This window comes from Symsagittifera roscoffensis, chromosome 5, assembly GCF_963678635.1.
Source record: "Symsagittifera roscoffensis chromosome 5, txSymRosc1.1, whole genome shotgun sequence".
In the NCBI taxonomy this organism is placed as follows: Eukaryota; Metazoa; Xenacoelomorpha; order Acoela; family Convolutidae; genus Symsagittifera; species Symsagittifera roscoffensis.
This window is the reverse complement of record NC_087066.1, coordinates 58,278,388-58,295,356: the sequence shown is the minus strand read 5'-3', so window position 1 is coordinate 58,295,356 and position 16,969 is coordinate 58,278,388. Positions and strand designations below refer to the sequence as shown.

At 43.1% G+C, this 16,969-nt stretch overlaps 1 protein-coding gene across 2 annotated transcripts in view; it reads left to right on the top strand.

The window, feature by feature from the left end:
• Nucleotides 1–16,462, top strand: part of LOC134845626 (peroxiredoxin-2-like) — a 49,604-nt gene extending 33,142 nt beyond the window's left edge. For both annotated transcript variants that reach the window (XM_063862624.1, XM_063862622.1), the window contains exons 5-6: nucleotides 5,598–5,766; nucleotides 16,039–16,462. In XM_063862624.1, the coding sequence (XP_063718694.1) occupies nucleotides 5,598–5,766; nucleotides 16,039–16,128 (259 nt within the window). In that variant the 3' untranslated portion in view covers nucleotides 16,129–16,462. The remainder of the gene's footprint in view (nucleotides 1–5,597; nucleotides 5,767–16,038) is intronic.
• The last annotated feature ends 507 nt before the right edge of the window (nucleotides 16,463–16,969 follow it).

The following is a 16,969-nucleotide window of genomic DNA, read 5'->3' as shown; positions in this document are numbered from 1 at the left end:
AGTCCAAATGGCCGGAATCAAGTAAATTTGAAACAGTTTTTGATCCGGATAACTTTATCGCTTGCCTTTTAATACAACGAAATACAGTGCTGATTTAAATTTTCCGAGCGAAACGAATAAAACTTGAAATTTATACCCATTTTTCTCAAATTGGGTTGACTTTAGTCAAAAATGATAAACACAACTCACAAACATTCTTAGCAGAATTACTATAATAAATATTAATTTGCAAATATTCGACGCAAAATTGCACCCCAAAATCGATCATTATTGTCTTTTTTTAGTCAATTAAAAGCTATGCCAAAGCTATCAGATTAATTTTTGATGAAAGTATGCCAAAAGGAGACCCTTATGAGTCCAAACAAAGTTTAAGAAAAGTATACTCTTTTATACGTATTGAGAAAACTATTAAGTATAATTATTGATAAAATTATTTTAGTTTGATGGCCAAAAAGTGACTTTTTTACTGTACAAAACACAAATTTTTTATTTGAAAAACTTTTGCTCAAATGTTTAGAGATTATACCAAAGAAAATTTTGATTGGCTATAGAAGAGGCTCAGTTTGGTATAATTTTATCTGCATTTGGTCTGGTAGTTTCAGCGTAATTTGTGATTGACTAAAAATAATGATGATCAGTTATGGGGTGAAAATTTGGGCACGATTTTAGCAAATTAAGTTACACCAAAATAATTTTGCTGAGACTTTAAGCAACTTGCATCTTGGTCATTTTTATGTCTAACGTCAACCCAAATTGAGAAAAACGCGTTATATATTTCAAGTTTTATTCGCTTTGTCTGGATAATTTAAATCAGCAGTGTATAATGCGCGATGAATTTTCGAAAGTTGGATGAAATGACAAGTTTCAAAATCCCAACACAAAAAGGTCGCTGCTGAAATGTCTTTTTAAAAATAGGCTCAAACTTTGTTGTAAGTTATTTCAAAGACGTCAAAGTTCTCTTCGAACGTTCAATGCTTCGCCCCGATATGAGTAAATTTATTTTACCCGTTTTGTTGTAGTCGATTTTAATAGAAGGTGGAGCATGGGAAATAGCAAATAGTAAAAACTAATTGCATTTTTTGTTTCCTTTTTGTCAAATAACTTACAAAAACTGAACTTGTTAACTATTTACTTCTTATTTCAATTTTAAGAAATTCAAATTTGGCTGCCACATTTTCAATAGGTTAAAACAATTTTCAAAAATATATTCAATTTTAATTTTTTATGTAGGTATTGAATATAGTGTGTGTAATGCAAATACAAACGCGCGAAAACGAAGACGAAATCCATGGGGGAGTAGAGTTAACAAAATCCAACAAAACCCATCAATTAATTTTTCTTGAAGCTTTGTTTTAATTTGGAAATTTTATGTCAATTGGGGACAGTAAACAACGAAAAAAGAGTGAAACGGAAGCAAAATCTCTATTATTTGCATTTTATTTTCTAAAATAATTTTTTTTCAAAAATTGGGTTCGGTTCTGGTTTAGATGACGTAAAATAAAGTCCTAATTGATTAGTCTTTTCAACTGACTGAAGCATGACATAATTTACGACTTAACACACTCTTCAAACTTTTGTTCTTAATTTCAAAAAACAGGGAAAGATTATTTGTGCTAGAGTGGTTTTGTTTTCCAGTTTCGGCGTTTTAACAGCCAAATTTTGAAGAAAATTTTCAAGGTCGAAAAGCTATTATTGAGCAAGGCTCAAAATAAAAAAGATTCTTTTTTCGCTTATGATATGTATTTTTTTTTTACAATTTATGCTGGTTTGGAACAATGAACTACTTTGACAATTATAACTATCACAAGACTGACCCCATAATCATGGCGAAGCCCTGGATGTTCAGAATGCACTCTAGGGCCCATGTAAAAAGCTTTGGTAAAAAAATGATGAAATTATTGAAAAAAAAATTTTTTGTCTCTCTTTTTAATCATTTTGTCCCTCACACGCTTATTCAAGGTATAAAAGGACGTTTTAGCGTATCATAACAATAACACTAACGACTTGCCTCAGTTCAGTTTGATCCGCCGCTCACGCATATTATAATGACGCGTTAGATTGCGCGTTAATTATCTAAAATCGGCCAAAATTTTAATTTGCAAACCCATATTGTTTGGTAAAAAATTGGCAGAGGCAAATGTTATTTTTGTAATTGAGCCCCAATTAATTTTTTGTAGATGAAACAAAATAGATGGTGCTTAGTTGAAAGTCAAAAATTGTTCTTTTTGACACAAAACCAGACGGAATACTTTTCAGTTATTAGTTCACATTTCAACTTACAGTTCAGATCATTCCTAAATTTCATAACTTCTCATTCTTTCGAAAATTTGACGTTGGATGCCCTTCCAAAAATCTGGATTACGCCATTGAACAAACAGTTTCGTAATTTTTTCTTTGCCAAATCATTGTTTTCAACCGCTTGGCGATAGAATTTTTGAGACTAAAACTCATAAAACTAAAGATTTTGAAAAATATTCAGCATGCAAGAAATTACCTTTTGCTGCTCAAATAAGATTTTTTTTAACTTTAAAGCGTTCCAGAAAAAACTTCAGTTTTCATTCTGAAAACATGGCTTGGCTTGAAATTTTTCTGGAATCAAGCTATAATCTTCTTTTGAAAAAAAATCAATTTTTTTTACCAAACACGACAAAGTATCCAAAAATGTTTTCTCATGTTTTTAAAAACTTTTCGCCCAACTTGTTTAACTTTTTACAAATATTTTTTGGTTTGTAGTTTTTTTGTGGACAGCTTCTAATTGTACGGACAGAAATGTGGTTTCGACTTTCTAGCACTGTAACGGAAGATAAATACTCAGTTAGTTTAGATATATTGTAAGTAAAATTGTAAGAACTGTAGACTGGAAAAGTAGGATTGCAAAATTTGGAACCAATGCCTCATGTAGAATTCTAATTAAAAAATATAAAAATTTTTTTCCAGTTTTTGGCAATTAGCTTAAATTAACTGCAGCTAAATAAAACGAGCAAGACTGCTCGTATCAAGGTGAAACCCTGAAAGTTTCAGCTGCCCTTTAACTGGTCTCAAGTACTTTTTAATAAATCAAATACTGACAAACTGTGAGTTTTGGCCTATCTTAAATGTTAAATTTTGAACCATGTAACTAGCGTGTACGATGTAACTAATAAAACCAATAAAATTGCCTCAATTCAAGGTGGAACGATTTGTTGTGCGGTATAGATCGCAACGCATAAATGATTCGCACAACACTTTAAACATCAAATTATAGAGTGAACAATTTCAGTAGACTTGTGTTAGGCAACTATAGCGGTGTGTAAATCACGCGCGGCTATAACAAGTGTTAATTTGCATTATACTAATACGAATATTTTACATAATTGAAACATGAAGAGAGAAAACTGTCATTCAAAGTCAGACATAACTTATAATAGATGTTAAAAGGCAGATAAGTTATGTAGCAAAAATACAAAAATTAGTTTAACTTATCAAATAGAAAATCGTACTATTTTGAATGTTGCTTTTTGATGAAGAGTAACTTTTTGAGTCCAGGTCAAATTTATTTTTGATCCTGTTTTATAAAAATAAAAAAAGGTGATTTAACAAAAACAAATTGTTTAACAGGCGAAAAAAGTTTATCGAATGAATCTTAACGTTTCATCCAATAAGTTTTAAATTCAGAAAAATTTGGGGGAGGTTTTATCTTTTTTTAATTGTTTAAGTGTCTATGAAAAAAACAAAGACGTTTCAGAGGTCAAGTGGAGTTTTGGTAAAATATGCTGTCAAATTGTTTTGTTTGCGGTATCACTCTTAATTTTGGAAGCTGACTAATTTTTTTGTCCTACCGAGAGTTCTCTATTTTTAAATTTGTTGCAATTATTACAATTTTTATGGAAAGTGACAACATGTTCATGCTGTGGGGCAGTTAAGTAGCAACATTATAATTGAATCTGCAATTTAATCAAAATTTATTTAAAGAAGGCATCACTGCTCGAAGCATAGATAATTTACTCTGCACAGGCGGTATCATATCTTTGGAAAAAAATTTCTAAAAGGGAAAAATGTTTTTACAATACACAGAAAAGTGAACTCTTGGTTAACGTCCACATGATTTTTGTAGAACGAATTGAAAGTTACAGAGCAATAACAAAGCATTATAACTAACGCTGCAACATTAACTATTCCAAATTAGTCAATCTAGTGATTTTGGAACCACCGCCACTGCCATTTTTATACAAAAAGTGATCACTGGTGAAAAAAAAACATTTTTTAGCAAACAGAAAACTGTAGTCAAACTGATAGCAATTGTTTTGCCAAAAAAATTGTTGTCACAGCTCAAATTTGAAGAAATGTTTGGTAAGATCATTTTTTGTACGATAATCTAGACAACAATCTTTTTCAAAAAAATACTACCAAATTGAATACAAATTTTAGTTAACCCAAAAGAAAGTGTTACCTTCTGTAAACAGTTTTTGTAAGGTTATGGCAGTGGTTTCAACAACGCTAATTTGGCCAGTTTGGAATAATTAACGAGGGATATTTTGCGTTCTTTTAATACACAGAAGCGACAAATTAAATCATACCAAATTTAACTGAGCCCAACAATTTGGTTGAATTTTTTAAAAAGGCGCTAATTACACCTTTTTTTCATTTTAGATAAAGTTTAGGGATAAAAAAACAAAAACGAAACAAAAACGATCTTTTTTTTTTTCATTTTATTCTGTCAAAATTTTATCATTGTTTTTGAAGCAATTTTTAAATGCACGATTAAAGGACAATCGGAACATTTACGGCTTTGCCCTGATATACTAGCAGTCTTTCGTAAAAATAAGTCAGCTATACAAAAAGTTGACGATTTGATCCATTTACATCTAATCAAAAAAATTTCACCCAGTAAAGTATTCTTTATTTTGATACTGATATTTTTTCAACTCAAAAATTACAATTTTTCGAAAGAAACAGTTTTTCTTGGTCTCCTTGAGTTCATTGAAACTGTTTGTTGTTTATGTTTTTAGCTACTCCTAAAAAGAATTAAATGCATTTTGTCAAAAGTTGCTCAAATTTGTGCCAATTTTTTTTGTGCGTTTCTTTTAAAAAAAACTCAATAATTCAACATCAAAACGAGTTCGTATCAGTTTGATGTTGGTCAAAAATTAACTTGTCCTTTCGAACAATTTATGTCAAAAATGACGGCTCTGAGCAAATTTTGTCTAAACTCAATCTACTCTAGGCAAATTGTAGCAAATCTAAGCGTAGATCGCTGTTCTTCAGTGTACTTTAAAATGAGACTGCATATTCGATCTCAGATTTTTAATATCAAAAACGCTCACTTTTTTTAAAAACACTTGAAGTTATTAAAAATGTCAGAGGGGTTGTGGCATCTTCATTTTTCTGCCAACTTAGGAAAACCATCAAAAATTAATTGTTTATGTCAAGTGGGAACTTGCTCCCAAAGAAGAAAGAACGGTAACTCTAGACATTATCATCTCGAGTGCTTTTGTAGCAAATTGACTTTCCAGAAACTCACAAATCCACAGAACATTGGACATCTGATTGAAAACTAGATATTAAAGTAGGCCTTTGGTTGGAGAGAAACCTTATCCTTTTTGTCCTTTTTTAAACAGGTATGGCGTGTTGATCAAAGAGGAGGGCGTCGCGTTCCGAGGTCTGTTCATCATCAACGAGAAGGGCATCGTTCGTCATATGAGCGTGAATGATACACCTGTGGGGCGAAGTGTGGACGAGGCACTCCGATTGGTGCAGGGATTCCAGTACACTGACAAACACGGAGAGGTAGTTAGTTACCCGGGTCGAGGTGCTCACTTTAAGTTTCGACTTTCAAAGTCGAGCGCATGTCAGTGCTCGACCGAAAAAGGATAGTCGAGACAAGGGGTTGGGTCGAGCACGGTCGAAAAATACCTCGAGCACGGTCGAAACATACCTCGAGCACGGTCGAGCACGGTCGAGCACGGTCGAGCACGGTCAAAGCATACTACGAGTACGGTCGAAACATACCTCGAGCACGGTCGAAACATACCTCGAGCACGGTCGAGCACGGTCGCGCACGGTCAAAGCATACCACGAGTACGGTCGAAACATACCTCGAGCACGATCGAAACTTACCTCGAGCACGGTCGAAACAAACCTCGAGCACGGTCGAAACAAACCTCGAGCACGGTCGAAACATACCACAAGCACGGTCGAGCACGGTCGAAACATACCTCGAGCACGGTCGAGCACGGTCAAAGCATACCACGAATACGGTCGAAACATACCTCGAGCACGGTCGAAACATACCTCGAGCACGGTCAAAACATACCTCGAGCACGATCGAAACTTACCTCGAGCACGGTCGAGCAACGTCGAAACATACCACGAGCACAACCGTGCAACGTCGACAAATACCTCGAGCACGGTTGAAACATACCTCGAGCACGGTCAAAACATACCTCGAGCACGGTCGAAAGTTACCTCGAGCACAGTCAAAACATACCTTGAGCACGGTCAAAACTTACCTCGAGCACGGTCAAAGCATAGCTCGAGCACGGTCGTGCACGGCGAAACATACCTCGAGCACGGTCGAGCACGGTCAAAGCATACCACGATTACGGTCGAAACATACCTCGAGCACGATCGAAACTTACCTCGAGCACGGTCGAAACATACCTCGAGCACGGTCAAAACTTACCTCGAGCACGGTCAAAGCATACATCGAGCACGGTCGTGCACGGTCGAAACATACCACGAGCACGGTCGAAACATACCTTGAACACAGTCGAAATATACCTCGAGCACGGTCGAAACATACCACGAGCACGTTCGAGCACGGTCGAGCTTGGTTGAATCATACCTCGAGCACGGTCGAAACATACCTGGAGCAAGGTCAAAGCATACCTAGAGCACGGTCGAAACTGCCTCGAGCACGGTCAAAACACACCTCGGATACGATCGAAACTTACGTCGAGCACCGTCGAAATAAATCTCGAGCACGGTCGAAATATACCTCGAGCACGATCGAAACATACCACGAGCACGGTCGGAGCATACCTCAAGCACGGTCGAAGCATACCTCGAGCACGGTCGAAACATACCTCGAGTACGGTCAACAAATACCTCGAGCACGGTCGAATCATACCACGAGCACGGTCGAATCATACCACGAGCCCGGTCACACGGCTAAAGCGTACCTCGAGCATGCTCGAAACATACCTCGAGCACGGTCGTGCACGGTCGAAACATACCACGAGCACGGTCGAAACATACCTTGAACACAGTCGAAATATACCTCGAGCACGGTCGAAACATACCACGAGCACGTTCGAGCACGGTCGAGCTTGCTCGAATCATACCTCGAGCACGGTCGAAAGATACCTGGAGCACGGTCAAAACATACCTAGAGCACGGTCGAAATTGCCCCGAGCACGGTCAAAACACACCTCTAAAACGATCGAAACTTACGTCGAGCACCGTCAAAATATAACTCGAGCACGGTCGAAACATACCTCGAGCACGGTCGAAACATACCACGAGCACGGTCGAAGCATACCTCGAGCAGGGTCGAAACATACCTCGAGTACAGTCAACACATACCTCGAGCACGGTCGAATCATACCACGAGCACGGTCGAATCATACCACGACCACGGTCAAAGCATACCTAGAGCAAGGTCGAAACTGCCTCGAGCACGGTCAAAACACATCTCGAGCACGATCGAAACTTACGTCGAGTACCGTCGAAATATATCTCGAGCACGGTCGAAACATACCTCGAGAACGATCGAAACATACCGCGAGCACGGTCGGAGCATACCTCAAGCATGCTCGAAACATACCACGAGCACGTCAAAACATACCTCGAGCATAGTCGAAACATACCTCGAGCACGGTCAAAACATACCTCGAGCGCGGTCTAGCACGGTCGAAATATACCACGAGCACGGTCGAGCACGGTCGAGCACCGTCGAAACATACCTCGAGAACGGTCAAAACATACCTCGAGCACGGCCAAAACATACTTTGAGAACGGTCAAAACATACCTCGATCACGGTCAAAACAAAACTCGAGCACGATCGAAACTTACCTTGAGCACGGTCGGAACACACCTCGAGCACGGTCGAGCACGGTCGAAACATACCACGAGCACGGTCAGAGCATACCAAGAGCATGTTCGAAACATACCACGAGTCGAGCACGGTCGATTCATACCACGAGCACGGTCAAAGCATACCTCGAGCACCGTCGTGCACGGTCGAAACATACCACGAGCACTGTTGAAACATACCTCGAGCACAGTTGAAACATACCTCGAGCACGGTCGAGCACGGTCGAAACATACCACGAGCACAGTCGAGCACGTGCGAATCATACCTCGAGCACGGTCAAAACATACATCGAGCACGGTTGAGCATGGTCGAAACATACCACGAGCACAGTCGAGCACTGTCGAATCATACCTCGAGCACGGTCGAAACATACCTTGAGCACGGTCGAGCACGGTGGAATCATACCACGAGCACGGTCACACGGTCAAGGCATACCTCGAGCACGTTCGAAACATACCTCGAGCACGGTATAAACATACCTCGAGCACGTTCGAAACGTACCACGAGCGCGGTCGAAGCATACCTCGAGCAGGGTCGAAACATACCTCGAGTACGGTCGAAACGTACCTCGAGCACGGTCGAACCATACCACGACCACGGTCAAAGCATACCTAGAGCACGGTCGAAACTGCCTCGAGCACGGTCAAAACACACCTCGAGCACGATCGAAACATACCACGAGCACGGTCGGAGCATACCTCAAGCATGCTCGAAACATACCACGAGCACGTCGAAACATACCTCGAGCACAGTCGAAACATACCTCGAGCGGGGTCAAAACATACCTCGAGCGCGGTCGAGCACGGTCGAAACATACCACGAGCACGGTCGAGCACCATCGAAACATACCTCGAGAACGGTCGAAACATACCTCGAGCACGGTCAAAACATACCTTGAGAACGGTCAAAACATACCTCGATCACGGTCAAAACATAACTCGAGCACAATCGAAACTTACCTCGAGCACGGTCGGAACATGCCTCGAGCATGTTCGAACATACCACGAGCAAGGTCGAAACATACCTCGAGCATAGTCGAAACATACCTCGAGCACGGTCAAAACATACCTCGAGCACGGTCGAGCACGGTCGATTCATACCACGAGCACGGTCAAAGCATACCTCGAGCACGGTCGTGCACCGTCGAAACAAACCACGAGCACTGTTGAAACATACCTCGAGCACAGTCGAAGCAGACCTCGAGCACGGTCGAGCACGGTCGAAACATACCACGAGCACAGTCGAGCCACGTTCGAATCATACCTCGAGCACGGTCAAAACATACCTCGAGCACGGTTGAGCATGGTCGAAACATACCACGAGCACAGTCGAGCACGGTCGAATCATACCTCGAGCACGGTCGAAACATACCTTGAGCACGGTCGAGCACGGTCGAAACGTACCACGAGCGCGGTCGAAGCATACCTCGAGCAGGGTCGAAACATGACTCGAGTACGGTCGAAACGTACCTCGAGCACGGTCGAATCATACCAAGAGCACCGTCGAATCATACCACGAGCACGGTCGGAGCATACATCAAGCATGCTCGAAACATACCACGAACACGTCGAAACATACCTCGAGCACAGTCGAAACATACCTCGAGCACGGTCAAAACATACCTCGAGCGCGGTCGAGCACGGTCGAAATATACCATGAGCACGGTCGAGCACCGTCGAAAGATACCTCGAGAACGGTCAAAACATACCTCGAGCACGGTCAAAACATACCTTGAGAACGGTCAAAACATACCTCGATCACGGTCAAAACATAACTCGAGCACGATCGAAACTTACCTCCAGCACGGTCGGAACATACCTCGAGCAAGGTCGAGCACGGTCGAAACATACCACGAGCACGGTCGGAGCATACCTCGAGCATGTTCGAAACATACCACGAGCACGGTCGAAACATACCTCGACCACAGTCGAAACATACCTCGGGCACGGTCAAAACATACCTCGAGCACGGTCGAGCACGGTCGATTCATACCACGAGCACGGTCAAAGCATACCTCGAGCACTGTTGAAACATATTTAGAGCTCAGTCGAAACATACCCCGAGCACGGTCGAGCACGGTCGAAACATACTACGAGCACAGTCGAGCACGTTCGAATCATACCTCGAGCACGGTCAAAACATACCTCGAGCACGGTTGAGCATGGTCGAAGCATACCACGAGCACAGTTGAACACGGTCGAATCATACCTCGAGCACGGTCGAAACATACCTTGAGCACCGTCGAGCACGTTCGAAACATACCTCGAGCACGGTATAAACATACCTCGAGCACGTTCGAAACGTACCACGAGCAGGGTCGAAGCATACCTCGAGCAGGGTCGAAACATACCTCGAGTACGGTCGAAACGTACCTCGAGCACGGTCGAATCATACCACGACCACGGTCGAAACATACCTAGAGCACGGTCGAAACTGCCTCGAGCACGGTCAAAACACACCTCGAGCACGATCGAAACTTACGTCGAACACATACCTCGAGCACGGTCGAAACATACCTTGAGCACGGTCGAGCACGGTCGAATCATACCACGAGCACGGTCACACGGTCAACGCATACCTCGAGCACGTTCGAAACATACCTCGAGCACGGTATAAACATACCTCGAGCACGATCGAAACATACCACGAGCACGGTCGGAGCATACCTCAAGCATGCTCGAAACATACCACGAGCACGTCGAAACATACCTCGAGCACAGTCAAAACATACCTCGAGCGCGTCGAGCACGGTCGAAACATACCACGAGCACGGTCGAGCACCGTCGAAACATACCTCGAGAGCGGTTGAAACATACCTCGAGCACGGTCAAAACATACCTTGAGAACGGTCAAAACATACCTCGATCACGGTCAAAACATACCTCGAGCACGGTCGAAACTTACCTCGAGCACGGTCGGAACATGCCTCGAGCACGGTCGAGCACGATCGAAACATACCACGAGCACGGTCGGAGCATACCTCGAGCATGTTCAAATCATACCACGAGCACGGTCGAAACACATCTCGAGCATAGTCGAAACATACCTCGAGCACGGTCAAAATATACCTCGAGCACGGTCGAGCACGGTCGATTCGTACCACGAGCACGGTCAAAGCATACCTCGAGCACAGTCGTGAACGGTCGAAACATACCACGAGCACTGTTGAAACATACCTCGAGCACAGTCGAAACATACCTCGAGCACGGTCGATCACGGTCGAACCATACCACGAGCACAGTCGAGCACGGTCGGATCATACCTCGAGCACGGTCGAAACATACCTTGAGCACGGTCGAGCACGGTCGAAACGTACCACGAGCTCGGTCGAAGCATACCTCGAGCAGGGTCGAAACATGACACGAGTACGGTCGAAACGTACCTCGAGCACGGTCGAATTATACCACGAGCACCTACTAATCATACCACGAGCACGGTCAAAGCTTACCTAAAGCACGGTCGAATCATACCACGAGCACGCTCGAAACATACCTCGAGCACGTTCGAAACATACCTCGAGCACGGTCGAATCATACCTCGAGCACGGTCGAATCATACCTCGAGCACGCTCGAAACATACCTCGAGCATGGTCGAAACATACCTCGATCACGGCCGAGCACGGTCGAGACATAACACGAGCATGGTCGAAAAATACATCGAGCGCGGTCGAAATATACCTCTAGCACGGTCGAAACATACCTCGAGCACAGTCGAGCACGGTCGAAACATACCACGAGCACGGTCGGAGCATACCTCAAGCATGCTCAAAACATACCACGAGCACGTCGAAACATACCTCGAGCACAGTCGAAACATACCTCGAGCACGGTCAAAACATACCTCGAGTGCGTCGAGCACGGTCGAAACGTACCTCGAGCACGGTCGAATCATACCACGAGCACCGTCGAATCATACCACGAGCACGGTCAAAGCGTAACTAAAGCACGGTCGAATCATACCACGAGCACGCTCGAAACATACCTCGAGCACGGTCGAAACATACCTCGAGCACGTTCGAAACATACCTGCAGCACGGTCGAATCATACCTCGAGCACGGTCGAATCATACCTCGAGCACGCTCGAAACATACCTCGAGCACGGTCGAGCACGGTCGATTCATGCCACGAGAACGGTCAAAGCATACCTCGAGCACAGTCGTGAACGGTCGAAACATACCACGAGCACTGTTGAAACATACCTCGAGCACGGTCGAAACATACCACGAGCACGGTCGGAGCATACCTCAAGCATGCTCAAAACATACCACGAGCACGTCGAAACATACCTCGAGCACAGTCGAAACATACCTCGAGCACGGTCAAAACATACCTCGAGTGCGTCGAGCACGGTCGAAACGTACCTCGAGCACGGTCGAATCATACCACGAGCACCGTCGAATCATCATACCACGAGCACGGTCAAAGCGTAACTAAAGCACGGTCGAATCATACCACGAGCACGCTCGAAACATACCTCGAGCACGGTCGAAACATACCTCGAGCACGTTCGAAACATACCTGCAGCACGGTCGAATCATACCTCGAGCACGGTCGAATCATACCTCGAGCACGCTCGAAACATACCTCGAGCACGGTCGAGCACGGTCGATTCATGCCACGAGAACGGTCAAAGCATACCTCGAGCACAGTCGTGAACGGTCGAAACATACCACGAGCACTGTTGAAACATACCTCGAGCACAGTCGAAACATACCTCGAGCACGGTCGAGCACGGTCAAAACATACCACGAGCACAGTCGAGCACGGTCGAATCATACCTCGAGCACGGTCGAAACGTACCACGAGCTCGGTCGAAGCATACCTCGAGCAGGGTCGAAACATGACTCGAGTACGGTCGAAACGTACCTCGAGCACGGTCGAATCATACCACGAGCACCGTCGAATCATACCACGAGCACGGTCAAAGCATACCTAAAGCACGGTCGAATCATACCACGAGCAAACATATCTCGAGCACGGTCGAAACATACCTCGAGCACGTTCGAAACATACCTCGAGCACGGTCAAAACATACCTCGAGCACGATTGAGCATGGTCGAAACATACCACGAGCACAGTCGAGCACGGTCGAATCATACCTCGAGCACGGTCGAAACGTACCACGAGCTCGGTCGAAGCATACCTCGAGCAGGGTCGAAACATGACTCGAGTACGGTCGAAACGTACCTCGAGCACGGTCGAATCATACCACGAGCACCGTCGAATCATACCACGAGCACGGTCAAAGCATACCTAAAGCACGGTCGAATCATACCACGAGCAAACATATCTCGAGCACGGTCGAAACATACCTCGAGCACGTTCGAAACATACCTCGAGCACGGTCGAATCATACCTCGAGCACGGTCGAATCATACCTCGAGCACGCTCGAAACATACCTCGAGCATGGTCGAAACATACCTCGATCACGGCCGAGCACGGTCGAGACATAACACGAGCACGGTCGAAAAATACATCGAGCGCGGTCGAAATATACCTCTAGCACGGTCGAAACATACCTCGAGCACGGTCGTGCACGGTCGAAACTTACCACGAGCACGGTCGAAATATACCTCGAGCACCTTCGAATCATACCTGGAGCACGGGCAAAACATATCTCGAGCACGGTCGAAACTTGAATTGAGCAGATCAAGAAACGAATTTTTGTCGGATTTTTATTGGCCAAACTGTGAACAGATGCATACAGCAAAATTATCCAGTATATGATTTTTTTGAAGTGCAGATAGCTAGACCAGCATATTTGCTGATCATAAACAATACCGCCACGAGAAGGCCTACATAAGGTCCCAAAAACATTTAAGCAAAATTGTTGGGGCAACGACAAATTATTCTGGAGAAGGTCAAGCCGTTTGTGCGCATTTCTCAAAATTAGGTCTCATTCGCAACAGAGTTTGAAGTAATTAAAAAAGGAAAAAACATTTATAAAGAGCTGAAAGTGATCATGCTTACATCTTTGCAAGTTGCATAGGATGGTTCGATCATAGCACAGTCGAGCACGGTCGAATCATACCTCGAGCACGGTCGAAACGTACCACGAGCTCGGTCGAAGCATACCTCGAGCAGGGTCGAAACATGACTCGAGTACGGTCGAAACGTACCTCGAGCACGGTCGAATCATACCACGAGCACCGTCGAATCATACCACGAGCACGGTCAAAGCATACCTAAAGCACGGTCGAATCATACCACGAGCAAACATATCTCGAGCACGGTCGAAACATACCTCGAGCACGTTCGAAACATACCTCGAGCACGGTCGAATCATACCTCGAGCACGGTCGAATCATACCTCGAGCACGCTCGAAACATACCTCGAGCATGGTCGAAACATACCTCGATCACGGCCGAGCACGGTCGAGACATAACACGAGCACGGTCGAAAAATACATCGAGCGCGGTCGAAATATACCTCTAGCACGGTCGAAACATACCTCGAGCACGGTCGTGCACGGTCGAAACTTACCACGAGCACGGTCGAAATATACCTCGAGCACCTTCGAATCATACCTGGAGCACGGGCAAAACATATCTCGAGCACGGTCGAAACTTGAATTGAGCAGATCAAGAAACGAATTTTTGTCGGATTTTTATTGGCCAAACTGTGAACAGATGCATACAGCAAAATTATCCAGTATATGATTTTTTTGAAGTGCAGATAGCTAGACCAGCATATTTGCTGATCATAAACAATACCGCCACGAGAAGGCCTACATAAGGTCCCAAAAACATTTAAGCAAAATTGTTGGGGCAACGACAAATTATTCTGGAGAAGGTCAAGCCGTTTGTGCGCATTTCTCAAAATTAGGTCTCATTCGCAACAGAGTTTGAAGTAATTAAAAAAGGAAAAAACATTTATAAAGAGCTGAAAGTGATCATGCTTACATCTTTGCAAGTTGCATAGGATGGTTCGATCATATTCGTTTTAAAAAAAATCAGCAGAAAAAAAATCAGCATAAAAAAATTTCAAAAACGTTTGTCCGCTGATTTTTTTTCAAAAAATACTTGTACTTTTTTTGGGAATTAAATGTATGTTTCTGAAGTCATTGCTCAAAGGGTCGAGGGATGTAAGTTTTAGAAAAAGCCAAAAATTGTGTTTTTTTAATAGGTCGGCCGAATTGATTTTCCGAGGTCTCCCAAAACACTACTTAAGACCGTACTTTGCCAGGACTTTCTGCGCCGCCAAAAGTTCCGTGTTTAGGAACCTTTTGTGAAAGGTTTCCACAAAAATGATTCTTTGTAGCTGGCTTTTCGCCACTCCCATCCCATTCAAAATTAATTTATAGTGGCACCGAAGGCGCGTTGAGAAAGACTTAAGTTGGATCAGCCAAAATTGGATGTCGACAATTAATTTCGAGATCGTCAGATTGTGTAAGTGATTCCATGCCTTGGCAATGATAGTGGGTGAGGACGAGCTCTCACTTTATCTCTAGCGTCAGGTCTTCCACAGCCTGACCGATTACGGCTGAAATAGTAGTACCACGTGAAAGTTCTAGATGCTAAAAAAGCCTTTGAATCGCACAAATAGAGCTTCGCTTATGACTATGCTTAGACAGGCTGGATAGCTTTACATAGGTCTGCGAATCGCAAAGCCAATTCTCAAATTTCTGGTAAAAAGGTGGTGTTTCTGCTCAGGAAAGTCCAGTAAAATTTGCCTCGTAGAACATGAAATATAAGTATTGTGTTTTTTTTTGGTAAACCTGGGAGTAGCACGTGTTCAAGCCATAACCTTTTCTCGTGGCATGCCGGAGCATTACATGTATCGCATCGCAGAAGTATTAGCCAAAATAGATGCAGGTCTTACAAACAAGCACAATCAGCTAACCGATATGAACTTAGGGGTTCGCATTATGAGATGGTTCCTTCTTATAATGGAACTTTCTTTTTGGGTAAACATGAAAATTCTTTTAAAAAAATGAAAACCGTAAAAGTTTTTGTTCCAGGTGTGTCCAGTGAACTGGAAGCCAGGCAAGAAAGCGATTGTGATCGATTCAAACATAACGGAGCGGATCAGAAATGCCAATTGCGAATAAACACTCAAACATTTGCGGGAATATTAAACATGTTGACATCGGAGATGAAAGGAACATATAGTTTACAAATGCCCTTTACTACCCTTTTTGGAGCACCCCCACCCCTCCCCCGCCCCTCTGGAGAATAAAAGTTAATCATTCGGAAATGAAAAGATTGCTGTACTTCCTAAATGCCCCCAATACGTGCGCTTCAAAGCGGAGATTGTAAAGTAGATCCGATTATAGTCAAATCATGTTACAGAATCTTAAATGAGTGTTAGCTACAAAGATATATGAGCTGAATATCTGACCTAAATATATGACAGTAAAAAAATTAAAGCTAAGTTTAAAAAGAGTTTTGAAAACATCGAGACAAAACTAGATCTCGCAAAATTTTCGTTTTTTATCTCGATTTCTCAGAATTAAAGTTGAAACTGAGTAAAACAATTGATAATTAAACTAGCATTGACTTAAAATTTACGAAGCGATAAGAAAGCGGAAAGTTTTTGTGCAGATAGTCAATGAGCCGAAAAAAGTGATTTCAAAAAGAAAAAAATAAAACATCAAAAAAATTTTTAGATACCAAAGACCAAAAACAAAGAAAAACATGTTTCGCTCATCAAAAGTGCAAAACAAAACACCTAAGCCAATATAAATTTTAGGTCGAATTAAAAAAAAATGTGTAGGTGCATTTACAAACATTAAAAAAATGAAATTTTGATTAGAGCGTGAACTTAAATGCAGAACCGGTCAAAATATAACTGATATATGCCAAAAACACAAAACTTAGACACAAAGGCGAAGTGGAGCTTCACATTTTTTGCGATAAAACACAAACATAAATAAACACAAGTAAAAGAAA